Source organism: Octopus sinensis, linkage group LG1 (assembly GCF_006345805.1).
Source record: "Octopus sinensis linkage group LG1, ASM634580v1, whole genome shotgun sequence".
NCBI lineage: Eukaryota > Metazoa > Mollusca > Cephalopoda > Octopoda > Octopodidae > Octopus > Octopus sinensis.
This window is the reverse complement of record NC_042997.1, coordinates 51,854,876-51,875,493: the sequence shown is the minus strand read 5'-3', so window position 1 is coordinate 51,875,493 and position 20,618 is coordinate 51,854,876. Positions and strand designations below refer to the sequence as shown.

Sequence of the window (20,618 nt, the reverse complement as noted above, 5' to 3'; positions counted from 1 at the left end):
AGTATTTGGCCTGGGGATAATCAATGAATATACAACTTAACATTGGTTCCAAAAATTTCATAGTGATGAAGAACCTTGAAGATGAATTGGCAGCAAACTTCTGCATTGACAACCAATTAATGGGCATTATTGAAAGGAACCAATACAAAAGAACTTCTGAGACTACAGAAGAGAAGAACTAAATGTTGATCATTCAACAATTGTTTGACATTTACATCACACTGGAAATAAAAAATACTCATTTGTCGACCTGAGGGAAAAATATAAATTGTTGCCATGAATCCTGCTTTTGCACAACAAAAACAATCCATTCTTTATCACACTGTAACATGTCTCAAAAGTGAATTCTGTATGACAATCAATGGTGTGTTAGGCAATAACTGAACTAGGTACTAAAACACTCTCCCAAATTGAAATTGCATCAAAAGCTTACAGTCACCATTGTTTGGTGGTTGGCAAGTGGAATCAAACAATAGTATTGCTTCAGTATTAATGACTTATAGGGACACAGTATTTTGTTATGCAACCATAATATCCAGCAAGATATATTAAACATTTTTATATGTCAATACTGTGTTTTACTGTGTTAGCAGTGCTCTTACATCACTTGAAATATGTCATATTTGTCCATTACTGATTTTTCATCTTCCACTTCATTGTTTGTTTACATCTGGCATCTCAGATATGAAATGTCATAACAAAATTAGTGCTGACAATAATTTCTATAGAAAATCTGTAGATATAACCTCAACAAGTACTTGAATCCTGGTGAAAACATCACAATATAAGACAACTGTCAAGAATCAACAAAATGCACCAAAATCTGCAATGCTCAAATTATAGCTTTGGTCAATCAAAAAGTACCAATTCTTCTCCTTGACAACATCCAACCAGATTTCACAAATGACTAGAGAAATTGAACTAACTGGGCTATGAAACTCCACTTTACCCAGTTTAGTCTCCAGACTATCACTTTTTCGAGCATCTCAATTCCCTCCATAAGAAGGCTTTCAACAACCAAATAGCAACTCAAAGTGCCAGGATTCCTGAATTTTGCTACCAAAATAAAGAGATTGTTTTCTTGTTGGCAGGAATGTGTAGGTTTTAATGATTATTGTTTCAATTAATAAAATTTATACTGAGTTGAGATATATTGCTTAGAAGCTGATGATTAAAATCTGCAATTATTTTTGTAATCATGCACACATAGTTATTCTTTTCTAGTATTCTCTCTTTCCACATCCTATAGTTGGTATTTATCTCTCATATCTATGCTGCTATATTAAAATGTACAATTAGATACCATACTGAGACAAATCACAAGCTGATCTAAAGGATGCAAGTGCAAATATTCAATGCAATGATAATTATTATGATGAATAATGTTTTAAAAATTGAAAAGAAAATTCAGTAAGAAATATAAATATTATCTAATTTTATTTTATTTTAAATGACAATATCTTATAGCAATTTTACATAACTTAAAATTGTTTTTGCCTGGAAAAGACAAAAAATACTTCAAAAAGTCAATTACAAATTGAGTTGTGTCAATGATGAATTTATTGGATAAGTTTATATAGCAAAAACTGGGTATTTTATTTTCAGTCATGTCAATAACAAAAACATGCAAGTTCAATAGAAAGTGCAAAACACAATCTGGGAAGAAAAGAAAAGAATATCCTCAAAGCATATATATATCTTTTAAAATGTAATTCTCTATTTAGGATTTTAAAGAGTACTTACATTTTATTTTCTCTTCCCGCATCCCCCGTGTTAAGATCACCAAACCACATAGTAAATCTTTAAAAGAGAGTCCTTTAGGAGTGCCACCAAATGCTCGATATATCAACTGAAATTTAAAAAAATAAAACTCATAAAAAGATACAAGATAATCTATTGATGTCAAACAAAGTAGACTCTCCCTCCTTGCCCATTGTATAACAACTTTTAATGACACTAAAACATCTTTCATTGTCACTGAGGATAGATATACCCATATCATTTCTCTTCATTATCCACTTTCATTCATCAAATTTATACTGTTGCCTGTGAATCTCATGGCCAAACCCCCTGTGGATTAAACTTGAATATCTTCACTGATATTAGAACCACCATATTAAAACTACATAAAACAATATGGCATTTTGTGTAACCCAAATCAAAAAATTATAATTCAGTGACATAAATCCTTCCTCAGTGAGATATGTTAGTTGATGCTGAAGAGTGAAAATGAGAGAGAGAGAGAGAGAGAGAGAGAGAGAGAGGTGTGTGTGGAGAGGTAACGTGTTAGTAGAGAGAATGGAACAATCAGAGCCAACTAGAGCAAGGAGAAAATGAAAAGAAGGACAACAGATTAGAAATATCTTGTGATGGGGAGGTAATGACATAGAAACACTATAAAAGTTGTTTGTGTACACACACACAAATAAACATGACCTCCTCTCCCCAAAGTGCTTTTCAAATCTGCTTGCCTTCCTTTTCTTATTGTCAGTCGCCTCTCACTCCATTAAGACTTATTGTCTCGCTCCCCCTTTCCCTTCCTTCTTTATTACATCAACCTAATTTATTTATCCTTGAGCAGCATTTGACATTTCTTCTTTCATCAAAGAAGGATTCTGTTCAAAACACTGAACTTTTCTTCCTTCAAGCATAAGATTTATTCCACTGAACTATCTCGTTAGTTTTTGTTAACTCAGAACATCCCTAGTTTCCACAGGGTCTACTGTTTTATCATACATTATATGAATCTGTCAATCCCTATGACACTTTTCCCACTCTTTGTCAATGATTTAGTTATTCCTAATCCAAACTTTTTAATGCCAAGGATACAATTATTTACACATCTTTCCTTCAAATCCCAGTCCATCATTGATATCAAATCCCACTTAACATGCATTGCTTTCATTGATGAGAATTCTCCTCTTCCATTCTACTCACGGGGATCAGACAAACCAGTACACCCTAACAAACTTAAAATGAAACACTTAGCTGCTTTCAATAAAAACTCACACAATACATCCGCTTCTCAAACGATCTCCTCTATATACATATCAAGATCTACTATCCTCAATTCTATTATTATTTTTTATATTTGTACTTCTAGTACTCTCAGCAACTAAAATGGTAAACAAAAAAAATTAACTTTACTATTGTCTGCTAAATATAACATTCAGCTGGTGCTAATTTGAGATTTTAATTTTTTGAACCTCAAGATTAGCAATGAAATATTTTTATATATTTACATCAACACCTACTTTACCCATTAAATCTATTGTGGAAGTAAATATTTTTTTAATATGTTTTATAGCAAAAACAAAATTTAAAAAAATAGCTCCCAAAATCAAAATCTTATTAAAAGATTGTAGACACTTAGGCAATCAATGCTTATCCTATAATTGAAAAACAAGCATATAGTTTTAGCACACAATATCTTCATTTATTAACAATATTTAGCACCTATTTTTATACACCAAAATACAACTTCAAACTTCCAAATTAAAAAGGTTGATAGTAAAATATCTTAAGTACAAAATCAGTTTTTTACTTGTTTTTTTGGGGTGGGTGGGACAGTAATTTGCATAAACACCAATAACTTATAGGTACCCAATTTTGTACTTATAATGGACTGCAATGCATTTAAACCTGCAATTTCCTGTTAGAAGATATTCAGTGACTGTTACATCATTGCTGAAACCAAGAGGTCAAAAATTTTTTTTTAATTCTTATAAACCCATTAATGATATATTTTTAGAATCTATTTTTATATATTACCATTTTTTTGTTTATATATATATATATATATCAGTACTAAACTACATTCATTGACCTCAGAAAATTAACCTGATAACATTGAAAACAAAAAAAGACTAATATAGCCAGATATAAGATCAGATAAAACAGTTTAATGACACAGAATGAAACTATAAAATACAATTTTTACCTGAGCAAATTTGGGGGGAACTCCTTCCCAGAGAACTTCTCTAATAAATAGGCCTTCAGTCATTAATCCATTTAAGTTTGAAGTGCGCTTAAAAGCATTTTTTAAACGCTTCATTTCAGCTTCAGTCACTGTAAAAAAAGAAACAAAAATCTATATAACAAGAAGCAATGATGTTTCTAATTTTATCACATAATCAACATATACTTAAAAAAGATTAAGGTAAGTAATTAAATTATATACTCTACTCATTCTTTATTAAATGTATTAAGAAAATATCTTCCTTAAGAGTAAATTCCACTTTCAAGCTATCACAACTATCTCAGGCAGTTCCAGCCATCACCATCAAATGGTGTACCTCTAAGCTGGTCACTATTATTACTGCATTCTTCAAGATTTCTTGACTCCAGATTATTCAAAGTTATAACAATACATCACCAATAAGGTAACTTCACAGGCTTTGCCAACTGCAAATCTATCATTTTCTTCCAATATGAATTGAAATTTAGCAATTATACAATAGGGTTTCCATAGAGCGATATATTTTTTATGGTGCAATAAGAAACCTGTCTTTATATCTTGATAAATATTGTGCTATTAGCAAGTCTTCCACCAAAATACAATATGTAATCTAACCTCTGGATAAAAAAAGACTGATGAGAAAAGTCCTACTGATAAGAGGGAAGTATTGACTAGACAATAAATGGGAAGTTATTAAAATACATAACCATGGTGACTACAAAGAAAAATAGAGTGATACATATGTATGAAGAGGCAGTATATACATAAAAAAAATAGATGACTATAAGTAAAAAAAGTAAGGCTGTACTAGGTATGCAAACAAGCAATAGAATCAGTATCATCACCAAATTAGCACATTTTCTGTTTGCAATTAAAACAGAAAGGGCAGAAAATGAAATTTCAACAAGAACTGAAGAAACTTTTACTGCTAATTTCAGTTTTTTTCTTCTTTTTTTTTTTTCTTTTCAGATTCCAAAGTCAAACAGAAATATAATAGTACAGGATGTACATGCAGAGCAAAACATCACAAAAGAGAGAGATGAGTAATTGAAAGAAGGGCCTATTCTAGAAAGGAAAACTTTCAAAATTCATTTTCTTCATGAAAGGAAATACTGATGGTAACTTAACTGTTGTGTTAACTAATATTTCCATTAGCTTTTAATATTCCTTTTTACTATAAACACAAAACCTGAAATTTGAGGAGTGGGGTGCTAGTCAATTACATCCCCACCCCTGCTCAACTGGTACTTCTTTTATTAACCCAAGAAAGATGAAAGGCAAAGTCGACCTTGGACAAACATTTTGCCAGTGTGCAAGTGATTTTGCCAGCTCACCACCTTATTGACTTAATATTGGCACTAAATAATTAATACACATTAATATCCTATGCACTCTGTATTTCTACTATGAATATCTTCTTGTATTGCTTAGATGACTTAAATACTATAAACTACAGTCAATACTATCGTTTAGATTCACTGATTTGGGATAGCTTTGACTGAATAGACATACATTGAGGTCATAACACATCAATGTTTCAAAGTCCCCTTATGCCAATGAATCATGTGTTATGAACACACATTCTCTAAAGGGAGATGTTCTTCAAAGATGAAATATAACAACATTGAGCATGTTCATGCTTGAATCTGCCAGAATATATTAACAATGAACAGATCCGTTATTAGAAAATTACTATTTTTAAATCTCACAACGTGAGATATTCAGCAACAGAACTATGTAAAAAAGATTGTCTGCCAACATAACATGGCAGTCCTAGTTTAGGACGAATGTTGCCGTAATTTAGCCCCAGGAGACATCGTCTCCAGCAAGCTATACGACATGATCTGCATCCTTATATTTTTGAACAAGGGAATCTAGCACCCCCACTCAGCTCAAAACAATATCCATGTATCGCGATTTCCGGGTTATTTCCCTTCATCAGCACAGAATAATTGTTCGGATAGAGGTGGTGCTGCCAAATTCCCGTTCAAAATATATAGTTTTCAAAGTGACAACTAGTCACTGGTCTATATATATTAGAAAATTACTATTTTTAAATCTCACAGCAGTACTTTAAAGTAAAGATTGTTTGCCAACATAACATAGCAGTCCCGGTTTAGGATGAATGTTGCTGTAAGGACACAGATTGTGTCATAACCAGCTTGAGACAATGTCTCCTGGGGCTAAATTACAGCAATATTCATCCTAAACCGGGACTGTCATGTTATGTTGGCAAACAATCTTTACTAGTTCCATTATTGTACCAAATTATTGTTTTTAATGAAAGTCTTAGAGTCTATTTTTAATAGTAACAAAAATCTGCACATCATAAACTCAGACCACGATATTGCTATACTAATGATGTTATGATTTTACATACCTTTTGTATGTTTGTGTGCAGCAAAGTCTACTCAAGGTAACAAGTTTGATGTATGGGGCAGTTATATGGTGTATCACTTGGATAACATTGATGAATCAAAATATTCTATTATAACAGATGTTTAAAGAACTGGACACTGTGGACCTATATTATCACCATAAAGATCATATATAAATACAACAAAAAAACCTATGTGTATTACACAGAACCTCAAGACTCTTAAAGGATATAACCAACAATCTCTAATGGTATGTTGGTGTTCCCGTAAGCTATGAGTGATCTCATTTTGAATATTAGCTTTTGACCTATTCTGCAGGAAAAACAGTCTTACTTTCAAAGAGTTATTTATTTGAGAGAATATCCCTGGTCATGATATTGCACTTAGTGACTTGTGTGAAGAAAATGAAAGCAATATTTTACCCAACAAATATGATATCTCTTTTATAGTCAGGAAGTAATTTCTACTTTTAGTTACAATGAGAGAAAATGCAATTTCAATGGTAAAGTTTTGAGAACAATTCACTTAAAAGACGTAAGTGAAAATATTCATGAACTATAGGAAAATGTGACAAGCAACTTGAGAGCTGTTTAAAAACATATTTTGCCATATTGTGTTAATCATACAAAGACATTCCCCAACAAAATGAAATTGAGAAATAACTAACATTGGAGAAAAGTTTGTTTCAATGAAAGATAATGCAAATGTTTAGGATTGATTGAAACATTTTTGTAAAGAATTAGCAGATCATGAAGTAACTTAGCCTAACAGTATCCATACAAAGAAACAGACTATCAAGACGTTGATGAAATTAATCAACAAATGAAGAAAATGGCAAAATGAAAGTGATGATGTTTCACAAATTTCACAAAATTGAAGCAATTTATAATATATGCTAATGGAAATTAAAATCTTATATTGATAAAAATCAAGGTTTCAGCCATATGACAGCTTAAATCTTAAAACAATGTCAATTTTGGGAATAAATAAATCATCTCTAATAGCATTTGTGACCAGTTAGTTTATGCAAATATTTGCACACAAAATAAATTTTTGAAAATGTTCTTCATGAACCATTAAAAATGTGTCAGCTACTTATAGGTATATACAGTGAATACAGTTAAAGAAAAAAGCAAAAAAATAATGCTTTCCCTATTATTTTCAGCATTCATTTGCAGCTCTTCATAAACCTATGGGTTTATATGCATTTATACAAGTGATTGTTTGTGGAGGCGCAATGGCCCAGTGGTTAGGGCAGCGGACTCGCGGTCGTAGGATCGCGGTTTTGATTCCCAGACCGGGCGTTGTGAGTGTTTATTGAGCGAAAGCATCAAAAGCTCCACGAGGCTCCGGCAGGGATGGTGGTGATCCCTGCTGTACTCTTTCACCACAACTTTCTCTCACTCTTACTTCCTGTTTCTGTTGTACCTGTATTTCAAAGGGCCGGCCTTGTCACTCTCTGTGTCATGCTGAATATCACCAAGAACTACGTTAAGGGTACACGTGTCTGTGGAGTGCTCAGCCACTTACATGTTAATTTCACGAGCAGGCTGTTCCGTTGATCGGATCAACCGGAACCCTCATCGTCGTAACCGATGGAGTGCTTCCACCACAAGTGATTGTACCTTTTTTTTTATAACAGGCAATCAAAAGAAGTAGAAGAGGTGGAAGTAAAAAACAAAATGGTCTAAAAAACAAAATGCTCTGTTACATGATTTAAATATGTGCATCAAAACTATGGAATAAAACTTTAATTGAATATTCCATTGTGCATAATAATATTTTGGTAATAAAATTTCAATAAAAGTGGTTGCTGGCAAAGTTTTAAGAATCTGGTGTGCTCAGTAGTTACACAAGTGTTAGAAAGGTAAGAGGTAGCCATGAGATTTTAAACTAGAATAATATCTAGTTCATATCTTTTATCTTTTATTTGTTTCAGTCATTGGATTGAAGCCAAGCTGGGGCACTGCCTTGAAAGGTTCAGTCAAACAAATCAATCCTATTACTTATTTTTATGCTTGATAATTATATATCAGTTTCTTTTTGAAGAACCACAAGGTTACGGGGATGGAAACACACCAGTAACAGTTGTCAAGTGATGGAAGGACACACACATATAAGGTTTCATATAGTTTCCATCTACACACAAGGTATTGGTTGGCCTAGGGCTGTAGTAAAAGACACTTGCTCAAGATGCCAAGCAGTGGAACTGAACCCAAAACCATCTGGCCACAAAGTAAATTTCTTAAACACGCAGCTATATCTGTTTATGTTTAAGATTATATATATATATATATATATATATATATATATGCAAGCATATTCATTCTTGAAAGAGCCACCTCAAGTCTAAGAAAATAAATTTTTTTTTTTTTTTAAAAAGGAAGGAAATTATTTTAGTACTTCACTATTTGTTATTTAAAGTGTAAGAACAGGAAAAAAGTTGGCTGGTTTGATCTACATCTGATATGCTAAACAAGCCCTCACAAAGCCTAATTTCACAGCAATATTAGACACATGTGGATATCACTCTATATTTATTTAATCATAATCCGTGCTGCATTGGTTCTCACAGGTTGCCATGGAACTTGCAAGGCATAAAAGAACAGAGGAAAAGGAAACAGCTCACACTACTAAAAAGAAATATTTGAGAGAGGAAGTTGGGGGAGGGTGGCCTTACATCAGGTGTTGAAAGGCTAAAGTATAACAGAGGGACATGTCCATCTTTCTTGCTGCAGAAGAGATACATAACTGAAGGAGATAAGAAGGTCATAATGGATTGCTAGAGCAAACTGTCAAGGAACAAGAAAGTGAGCATAAGAGAGGATACAGACAGTGTGTCATGGGAGGGAATGAGAGTGTGTGGATGACACACACACACACACACACAAATAATGATAGTGTAAATTTAAAAAATAATATTCCCAATATGCAAAAGAATAGATAATGTTTTGAGTTATATTCTATTAAATATGATTTCTCAGCTATATGCAAGGTTTTATTATCACCAATTAATGTTTTTATTCATCCTGAAATCAAAAACACAAAAAGTATACATGCTTAATATTCATTTTCTTTTGCTGGCATGTATTGATTGGATATTTAGGTTGACATCCTCTCTTCTCCAGTTTGATACATTTCCTAATGTCAACCAGTGATAGAGTACTTATTGAACTACAAATATCAGTGGTCGTTTTATTAGTTACATATTAGTTTTATTTTGCAGCTACTGCTGAGTGCAGTGAATATAAAAACACTTCGATAAGCATGTAGGCTAAAAATTAGGAGGACACAATAGAAACATAGTACACAACTGAAACATTAGAAAGTAATACAGGCTATTATAGAAATAGTAACAGGCATTGACAACTGAAAGCTAGCCTTAAATGTAAGCTAGAGTGAAGTTATAATATAGTATTGTGTACTATAAATGACAGTAACACTGAAAGAAGGTATCACTAGAATTAAACAGATAGATAGAAGAAACGAGTGAATTAGCTAATGAGATCTTAATCCTCACATTATCAGAATACAGAAATTAAGAGCAGATGCTGTTAAGAAAGAAATGTAATCAAGTAAATATTCATAAAATAAAGAACATATCATTTGTTGCTTCATTGTACGGTTATTTTCGTTGTTACATTTTGTATGTTACTTTTCAAACATCCTTCAATAAAATTACAATCTCTGCAGCTCAAATAACATTATTTGAACTATGCAAATTAGGTAAATTATGAGTATGAAGAATAAATTTGACCTTGAAGCTGTAAAGCAATAAAAAATGTCTCTTTATCAACATATATGTGATGATAAAACTCTAGGAAACATATGAATGCAAATAAATTCAATGCTCTATATATATATATATATATATATATATATATATATATATATATATATATATATATATATACTAATTATAAAATCTATTATATCCCAAGTTCATACATTAGCAGCTCATATATGTATATGATTCAATAGCTATCTATCTAACTATACAAAGGTGATATCAAAAAGTTTTGGACTAGTTTTGTAGTGTGGCAACAGGTGGCAGCACACAGTTGTGTGCACAGTGAGAGCTAGCAGTGACCTTCATGAGGCAGTGTGCTGAGTGACATCATTGTGTTTACTTCACAAGTTGTGAATTTTCTTTTTTTTTTGTGATCAACTGTATGCTATAGTCTGCAATTTTGTCATGGACAGGCAGTTGGAACAAAGAGCCAACATGAAATTTTGTGTTAAACTTAGGAAGTCTGCAGTAGAGACATTGAGCATGCTTCAACAAGCTTACTGCAATAAGGCAATGGGTCATACACAATGTTTTAAGTGACACAGGCACTTCAAAAGCAGAACGTCCCAGGAAAATGATGAGCAATCTAGAAGACCTGAATGAGTGTCACCCTTGGAAATGTGAAGAAAATTCATCAGCTTATGCATGAAGATCATCAAAAGATGAATTAATGACATTGCTGATGTTGTTGGTTTGTCGTTTGGGTCTATGCAGGCTATTCTAATGTCTGAATAGAACATGCGGCAAGTCTTGCACCAAGTTTTCCCCCTGCCTATTGACCAATGAACAGAAAGAACATTATGTTGAAGTCTGTCAAGATATCTGTCAGTGTGCCGCTGATAACTCATCCTTCATATTGAGGATCATCACTGGTGATGAGGTGGTCCTACGGGTACAACCCTGAGATGAAGCAGCAATCATCACAATAGAGGAGCCCTTCATCTCCATGACTGAAGAATGTACAACAGAGCTGCAGCTCAAGAGAATGCTCATCATTTTTTTCTCAACATCTGTGGTAGAGGGCATTGAGAATTCATCCCCCAGGGCCAAACAATCAATCAAAAGTTCTACTGTGACATTTTGAAGTACCGGATCTGTGAAGTATGAAGAATTGGATTCTTCATGACATCAATGCACCCTGTCACCAAGCTCTCCTCACTTGCGAGTTTCTTTCCAAAAACAACATGGCACTGCTTCTACACCCACCCTATTCACCAGATTTAGCACCTGCAGACTTCCATCTCTTCCCCAAGATGAAAACGCAAATCAAAAGTCACCATTTTACCCTGTTGTTGAGATTCAGAACAAATTGCAGAAGGTCCTCATTCGCTTACAGAAAACAACGTCCATGCTGGATTCCAAAGGTGACAGGAATGCTGGGACCTGTGTATTGCTGCATAAGGTAACTATTTCAAATGAGATGATGTTGAAACTTAGGTAAATAAGTTATTTTTTATTAAACATAACTAGTCAGGAAACTTTTCAATACACATGTATATGTTTGATACACATGTATATTTATATACATATAAATATGTGTGTGTGTGTGTGTGTAAGGTGCAGAAATAGCATACTCTGAATGAATAAGGTGAGTAATCTGGTAGTAGAAAGAAATCCATGAATCAGGTACTCCAAAGCCAGTTTAGAAGGACAGGGGACTGTGTGAACATGCAGTAAATAGTTAATTAAAAAAAACACAGAGAAAAAAACAACAACATAAGGACATAATACATGCAAAGTATTAATAAGACACTCAAAGAAGGAAAGAGTGGTTGTTTTACATTTTGAGCATAGCGCTTCTTCGGAAACAGGAGACATAGGAAAGTCCAAAAGAAAAGGAAGGAGGAAAAAATTCGTCAACAGTCCATAAGTATGTATATATCAAGCAAAGAGAAATCATTGTTGTGGCAGATACTGGTGTCATAAAACTGGCACCCATGCCAGTAGCATGTAAAAGCACCCGTTACACTCTTGAAGTGGTTATCGTTAGGAAGGGCATCCAACCATAGAAACCATGCCAAATCAGACTGGAGCCTGGTGTAGCCCCCAGCTTACCAGTCCTAGTCAATCTGTCCAACCCATGCCAGCATGGACAACAGATGTTTGATGATGATATATATATATATATATATATATATATATATATATATATATATATATACACATATACATATATAGTGCAGACAAAAAGGTCAATTTCAAATGCAGTAAAACTAAAGACAGCAGAGAAAGATTGGGAATTTACCTTTATAAGACAGAAAAAAGTTGCCAGAATGCAGCTATGAGACTTGAACCCATACTCCTCAGATACTAGCTGAATGCTCTAACCATTAAGCTATACATCCCCCACCACTATCTCACAATTATTCGGTAGCCATGATAAAACTCCGAGTTTCAGATGCCAAGGTGGAAATCCACGCTGCCATCTCTTCAGTTATTCGGCCATTGGAAAAGTGCTCTTTCTTTTTTTTGTTGTCTTACCATATATATATATATATATATATATATCACGTGACCAACCAGGCCATCAGATGTTGCTACACATCGCTGGTCACAATGCGCTTCGCATTGTTTTAGCCTTCGTTTGAAACGACGCCACCCCACCGGCTAAGCGAGCAGGCCAACAGAAAAAAGAGAGAAAGTTGTGGTGAAGAGTACGGCAGGGATCACCACCACCCCCTGCCGGAGCCTCATGGAGCTTTAGGTGTTTTCGCTCAATAAACACTCACAACACCCGGTCTGGGAATCGAAACCGCGATCCTATATATATATATATATATATATATTTCAGGATGGACATTTTTTTTAATGCCAAATAAACACAACACACACACTACATATTCATTCTTCACTTTAGCTTTATTATTGTTCTTATTTTAGTGTCCTTTATAAAAACAACAATAAAGCTGAAGTGAAGAATGAATATATAGTGCATGTGTTGTGTTTAATTGGCATGAAAAAAAACAAGATCATCTCAAAATATAACAATGTCGGTTTCAACACACGAATTCACATCAGGAATCTTGCAAAACAAATAGATAAATATGTGTGCATGTGTGTGTGTGTGTGTATTTATATATATGCCACACTAATAACAATTACATATTTTTGCGCTATGTGGTGTTTTTCTTTCGTTAGCTATTTATTCTATTAGCTTAATTTTGTTTCATCTCTTTCTTAATATTTAATTAACAGAAATTTCCAACATGCGTCTAATTTGTTCTTTTTCATTTTTAGTTATAAGTGCATTGTCCTATTTTCAAAACTTAAACTTCATTTACACATTCATTCCTTTGTCTTACCTTTTATCATTAATGAACTTCAATCTTTATAATTTCATAAATTTCAGCTTACACTACGAAATGTTGAACAATCTAATCTATTCTTATAAAACATTGTAAAGTGTTTTAGTGCATTATCAAATGTATCAGCTTATAGTGAGTAACTTAAGTATAATTATCATGATTTTTACTGTATGTGTATTCCAATGCATACATTGAGCATGCACTAGATATATACTAACATTACAAAAATATGATTATTAACATTTTACACATAAATTGAGGTATTATTTTTATGTCAACAAAACAAATCTATGTTACAAATTCTCAATGACATGCATTTTCATTCAGTCTCTCTTGCCATAATTCCCTAGTATTATAATGTCTACACTCAGTATCATAAATCAAGCTTCCTGAACGTAATTCAAAGGTGCATTATATGAAGAATAAAATATGCAAAACTCTAGAGCTCAAGAAAAAGATGAGTCAGCTTTATATATGATCTTTTCTGTTTTACTTGTTTCAGTCATTGGACACCAGCCATGCTGGGGTATTGGCTTGAAGGATCTAGTTGAAGAAATAAATCAACTCTAGTACTTATTTTTAGTCTCTTTCTGCCAAACCACAAACAATACAAATACAAACACACATGCAGATACATATGTATGTATACATGCAGATACCCTGTATGTATACAGTGTGTGCATGTGTATACATACATTTGTCTTTCAGTTTTCATTTACAAATTTACTAATAAGGCTTTGGTCAGCCGAGGGATATAGTAGAAGGCACTTGTCCAAGGTGCTGCGCAGTGGAAATGAACCCAAGATCACATGCTTGGAAAGCAAGCTTCTTAACCACACAATCATGCCTAAATAATACATGCATATATATATATACAGGAGTATGTTCTCATGAATGAAACATCCCTAGTACTAGATAGGAAATATACGTAAAAGGTAGTCACACCTCTATACCCACAGTTTATATACACACAAGTAGAGTTGTTAGTAGGCTGTTATGTAGACGTGTGTGTGTGTGTATAGGTAAATGGATATGTAAGTAAACAGATGGATAGACAGGTACATAGGTAATACAAACAAGCACACACACACATACATACACAAATGAAAACTAAAGACATGATCATATACATATACACACACAAGAACACACATGGAGACACCTATCTATACATAAGATGCACACACATAGTCAAACAAACCCATACACATAGACACTCAAACATGCACACACAAAGAGACAGATGTATATACACAAACACATGAATATGCAGAATACATATATATATACAAATGTACACATACACACACATATGTGCATACACACAGAGCACATGCACACATACATATATATATACATACAAACATACATGTATACACATGTACACTGATGCACACAAACAAACAAAAAGTACACAGCTCTGATAATGGACAGAGTCAACGACAATTGAAACGGTTGCAAGACGCAACAAAAAGTTTTAAAAAATAAATATGTAAATGTGTGGAAATCAACCTGTATGTTAAGTAATAAGGCACTAAAAGAGAATGACTCTCCCCAGGCAATAAAATATGCTCCAACACATGAATTCACATAAAGAATCTTGCAAACCAAAAACAACACACACACACACACATATTCCATGCTGGTGATTCACGCCATTGTTACTCAGTTTTTTGGCATGCTGTCTTTCTTTGTTATTCTTTCAGATCAATGCATCTTCAGCATTTATTGTAGCCTAGCTCAACAAAAGTCTATCCATGCATGTGTGAATTATATATATATGTGTGTGTGTGCACTCATACACACACACACACACACACACACAGATAGCAGGTATGTCTCAGTACAATATTTGTGACTGCATTGTACTGAAATCAAAAAATATGAATATGCAATCATCAGAATGTAAGAGAGATAAATTTCAAGTGTCATTATTGACATCTATGGTAAGTTTATACACTAATTCTGCATTAAAAAATGGGATATATTGTTTATTCATATCAATACCGTTGCTTCTCCTATTTATATTAGTCAATGCTTATAGTGTCAAGCAACTTTTTTTTAACTAACTTGCACTTAGTCTTTCTCATAAAATTGACATTACACAAATAAGCTATATTCATCTCTCCCCATTCATCTCAAGTCTTCAGAGTTCATCAGCCTAGTTTTATTTTTACACAGCATCTTTTACACATACATCATACAGTCAATCATCTTCAAAAAGTCAGACTTCTATCAACATTGCAAGTGTAGCTGTGTGGTAAGAAGCTGGCTTGCCAACCACATGGTTCTGAGTTCAGTTCCCTTGTGTGGCACACTCAACAAGTGTCTTTAGATTTGGGAGACAAAACCTAAAGGAAGCTCATACATTTGTGAGTGTGTGTTCATGTCTAACCCCACCACCCCTTGACAACCAATGTTGGTGTGTTTATATCCCCATGAATTAGCAGGTGGACAAAAGAGACCGATAAAATCTGATAAAAATAAGTACTAGGCTTCAAAAATATATAAGTACTAGGGTTGATTTGATTGACTAAATGTTCTTCAAGGTAGTGCCCCAGCATGGGCACAGTCTGATGATTAGAACAAGTAAAAGATTGGAAGAAATAACTCCTTGAACTTCTAATCTCCTATTCCACAGTTATTTACTCTATATACACTGAATCCACATCCAACACTACTGTCAACTTATTAGTGAACTGCAACTTTTTACCAAATCATTTAAAATAGCTTATCGCCATTCCTTCCCAATGCCAACCACTTTATAGAGTGGACAGGATGCTTTTTACATGGCACTGGCACCAGTGATGTCACCAAATTATTTGCAAGACAAAGATCGCTCAACTGAGAGGGAAAGTGATACTGATGGAGTTGGCTTTGTTCCAGGTGATGAGAGGTTACAGTATGATAGAGTGACAGAAATAGGTGTCTTGCTACAAAGGAGATACATAATTACCTACGTGAGAGAGAGAGAAAGAGAGAGGGATGATGAGCCAGGGTATACTCTCAAGGTACAAGGATGTGTAAGGTACATGAATAAAGAGTTCATGTGAATTCAAAAGTGGGGAAGGGGGATAATGCAGTGACTGATGTAGCCCAGATGTATGGGGAGGAGGCAACAATTCAGTTGGCAGGGACATGAAGACAGAATTGGGCTTCAAAAGTGGGCCTCAGGGAGGAAGAGATAAATATAGTGCATGAAGAAGAGATGTGAGGAACGAGAGGAGTAGATTGGTTTATTGGGGCAGGGTAATGTTACATGTCGGCAGAACCCACAGTGCTTCTGGAACTCAGTTTCACTGAGGTGGGTGGGTCTTCTCAAGAACCTCATATCACCAGACATCTCAGTCCATTGTCCTCTCCTCTGTGAGGCCCAATGTCTTGAGATCAGTCCTCATTACTTCATCCCATGTTTTGTCTCCCTTTTCCACAGATAGTATCTACTTTAAATGGTTGGCATATCCTTTATACAGCTGCTTTCATTTATATGCATCGCATGTCAAAACCACTGTAGTTTCTCTCTTGTATACAGCGTCTGATTCCTCTTATACCCGACTTTTCTCTCAGCACATTTGCACTTAGTTGTACATTCACACTAATGTTGCACATTCATATTACTTGTACAACAAGCCCTCTATATGATACCTGTATGCCTTTTTCTTTTCATTGTTATTAGAAATAAGAATCATTGTAGATTCAATTTTCTATCTTGCCATCAGAATACTTTGCATCTCACTATGCTGCCATTCAGAATACTTCATATCTCTCATCTTCCTTGTGCAGGGTCTTCTAAATTTCACTAAATCTCAAACTTTTATTTTTTGCTCTTCCATCACTTCCACACTTGCCAAGCTTGTCCCTTATCTCACAGTTCTTGTCTAGCTGTAACACAAAACTGTTCAGTGGTTTGCGTTGGAAAGTACCATAGGTCTGCTTCACTATGCTCTTTTTGACAGCTCTATTGAAATATGTGTCATTTAACACAATTTCACAATTATACTTTACACAAACACTTTTCAGTTTTTTCACTGTTCCATGTCTAATCTGGATTTTCTAATCTCTTTGGGAGACACTCTTCTCACCAGATAGATACTCCATATGTACATACATTCAACTGTAACAATCATTTTATTTCAATTTTAGGAGTTGCCACTTCTATAATGCAGACTTTCAATAAAAAGTATAACAAAATTAAAATTTCAATAAATAAATTTACAAACCTGATATGACATTAATGTAACTCTTTTAATGACAACTTGTATAAACTTGTTTGTTATACCAAAACATTTATGTATCCAATGAACTACTGTTCATATGAAAGAAAAGCCATTATAAAAATTATATTAATGGAACTATTTCAGGTAAACCAAACAAATATTTTGAAGTATTCTATTAACCCAGGCAGAAAGGCAAGAAGGTGAGTTCTCCCCATGTTGCTTCAATATAAAGAGTGAAAATGGAGTAAACTTCCCATAAAGCAGAAATACCATTGAAAAGCTAACAATCGTAATATCACAATAGTTAATAAAGGCAAAGAGAAAAGACAGCAAAACAATTGGCACACAAATGGGAACAGCACAGAGTGGTCATAAAAACAAGTCAAATGGACTGAAGTTGAGGCAAGTGAAAAAGGAAATTCAAGTATTTGGGTCAATACTAAAAAAGCAGAAAAATAGTGTTTGAATGGACAGTCAAGAAAAAAGAAAAGAAATAAAAAGTTAGCTATTCACAGTAAGAACTGCATTTGTTACACTCCAATTTCAGTGCAATGCATTGTATTATATGTATGTTGTAATGGTTGTAATGAATGGATGAAGAAATATAAGCATTGCCAAAATATTGTCAAGAAAATGTAAACAACTGGAATGTAGTAGTATTGGTAGCATAACAAAATAAAAAAAAAAGGATAAATTACTAACAAAGAAGTTGGTAACTTGTTTATGTTTACCTACAAATATGTTGGCAATATGAGAATGTAAAGCAGAAAATGCTGTTAAATACTAAATGAAAAAAGCTCAACTGCCATGGGCACAGATCCACATGAATCATATTTAAGAATCCTCTTGGTAATCAAGGTTAGAGGAAAAAGAGAAAAAGATCTTAAGAGAAGTAAGGAAAAGCTTAAACTGACATCAACTAATGGATAGGTGATTCCTTACATACATCATTTCAACGTCTACTTTTCTATGTCAGCAAGAGTCAGCTGGAATTTCTTGAGGTAGACTTTTTATGACTGGATCCCCTTCCTGTCACCAACCCTCACTTGTTTTCAAATAAGGTAATATTTCTCCATGATCAGACATGTTTTTCACAGAAGACTGGATGCAAATGAAATCACTTGCATTATGGTAGCATTTGCTTGCAGCTATCCACAAAGTCAAAGCAAAGAAACAGTAATTAATTAATTAACACATACATACATATGACTGAATTCACATTTGTACCAATCATCATAGGTGCATTAGGTTATGTACCAACAAATTTGCACAAAAACCTAGAAATACTCAGTTTCATGAAATAAGTGCAAAAGAAAGTGATGTGGATCCTCCAAATCCAATCTATTAGTGGAACAGTGAAGATTTGTACGACATTTCAAAAGTTTTTCATATGAGATTCTTACGTGAATAGATGTACACACTTGGATGTATGCATTGACAGTTCAATCAACACATCAACTTAACCATGTATTTACAAACACTGAAAACTCTCTTAATTCAAAAAGTCTTGTTGCTTTGTTGGCAACCAGCTTGAACTCTCTCAAAAAGAACTTAAAGAAAAATCATACATGCACACACAAACAAGATGGGTTTCTTTCAAATTTTGCCTTCTAAATCCATTCATTAAGCTTTGGCCAGCCTGGGGCTATAGCAGAAAACATTTGCCCAAGGTACCAAGCAGTAGGAGTGAACCAAACTATGCAGTTGGGAAGCAATTTTCTTACCAAATAGCTGCACTTGTGTCTCCACAGTCAAACCTGTGCCTAAATGGGCATGCCTTCAATGAGATTTCAATAGACGGAGGAAAACAAAGTAATGTCAAATTGATCTCTGCCATAGAGACAACCAAAACGGTTTTGAAAGCTCAATAGAAAAATTGCATACTTCCCAAAATATTTAGTGAAACAAATATATCCAAACCTTAGTCATACAAGCTACACAAGTTACCTAACAAAATATAACAGAGAAAAATACCTAACAGAAACTTAAATTGAAAAACTAAGACAACAATATTGCCGAAAGGCCTATGTTTGAAAAGAAGAGGGGAATGTTCATAACTGGAATGTTTTCTTTTTAATAATAAGCCTGCTTTAAGCAGGCTGACTGGGTTATGTGAGGGAACATTATATATTAGTAATAAGTTCAATATGATCATAAAAATCACATATTGAAACAGGAAAATTTGACTCAAGATGTATTTCTTCTAAATTATTCTTATTACATGCATACAACTTAAATTGTGTATACATTTAATAAATATTTAATAATTTGATATTGAGAACACAGCCAAAATGAGTTATGACTTGTAGTATTTTTTTAAACTTCTAAAACACAACAATCATTACTAAATTATTTAATTTTATTTTTCCCCAAATTTTTATTGGCATATTCCTTTATCAAAATTACAACAGTAGAAGTTAGATAAAGATATCTTTAAGTTGTTTTGTTTTAGTAAGCACATATCTATAAAAACTAGAGTTCCATAAAAAAAAACATCTAACACACAATATCACATTAAACAAGCAAGACAAGTTTTAGCGTGTCATAAACAACTGCATATTTAAGAAGTAATATGCAAATTGTGCATAATTTCAATGGACAATAGGTAAAAGCAATCAAACAATATCTAGGGCAAATAAAAAATATTTGAGTAATGAGTATGTATTATATACACAAGTAAAATCAATTTTTAATAAAAATCAAATTTGAGCAACTTGTTTTGACAAGAGTAGTCTATAAATAAAAAACAAAAAAGAATAAACATGTGACTTCTCAGCTTGGGCATGCACTACTTTCAATATTGAAACTGGTTAATAATGTTTCATTCAATTTCAGGAAATAAAACACATCTTAGAAATATACTAATACTCTACAATCAAAGTAGTGCATATTAATCTCCAAATTGCAGTAAATGTTCATGACACTTTGGTATTCAGAAATATCTTATTACAAATAGATAAATTATTTGTA

The 20,618-nt window shown here is 33.5% G+C and overlaps 1 protein-coding gene across 3 annotated transcripts in view; it reads right to left on the bottom strand.

Annotated features, from left to right (window-relative positions):
* The window catches only part of LOC115232624 (ubiquitin carboxyl-terminal hydrolase 32), a 166,547-nt gene that overhangs the window by 81,491 nt on the left and 64,438 nt on the right, over positions 1 to 20,618 (bottom strand). For all 3 annotated transcript variants that reach the window (XM_036500817.1, XM_029802624.2, XM_036500816.1), the window contains exons 2-3: positions 3,941 to 4,068; positions 1,744 to 1,849 (exon numbers count right to left, since the gene is read on the bottom strand). In XM_036500817.1, coding sequence (XP_036356710.1) covers positions 1,744 to 1,849; positions 3,941 to 4,068 — 234 coding nt within the window. The remainder of the gene's footprint in view (positions 1 to 1,743; positions 1,850 to 3,940; positions 4,069 to 20,618) is intronic.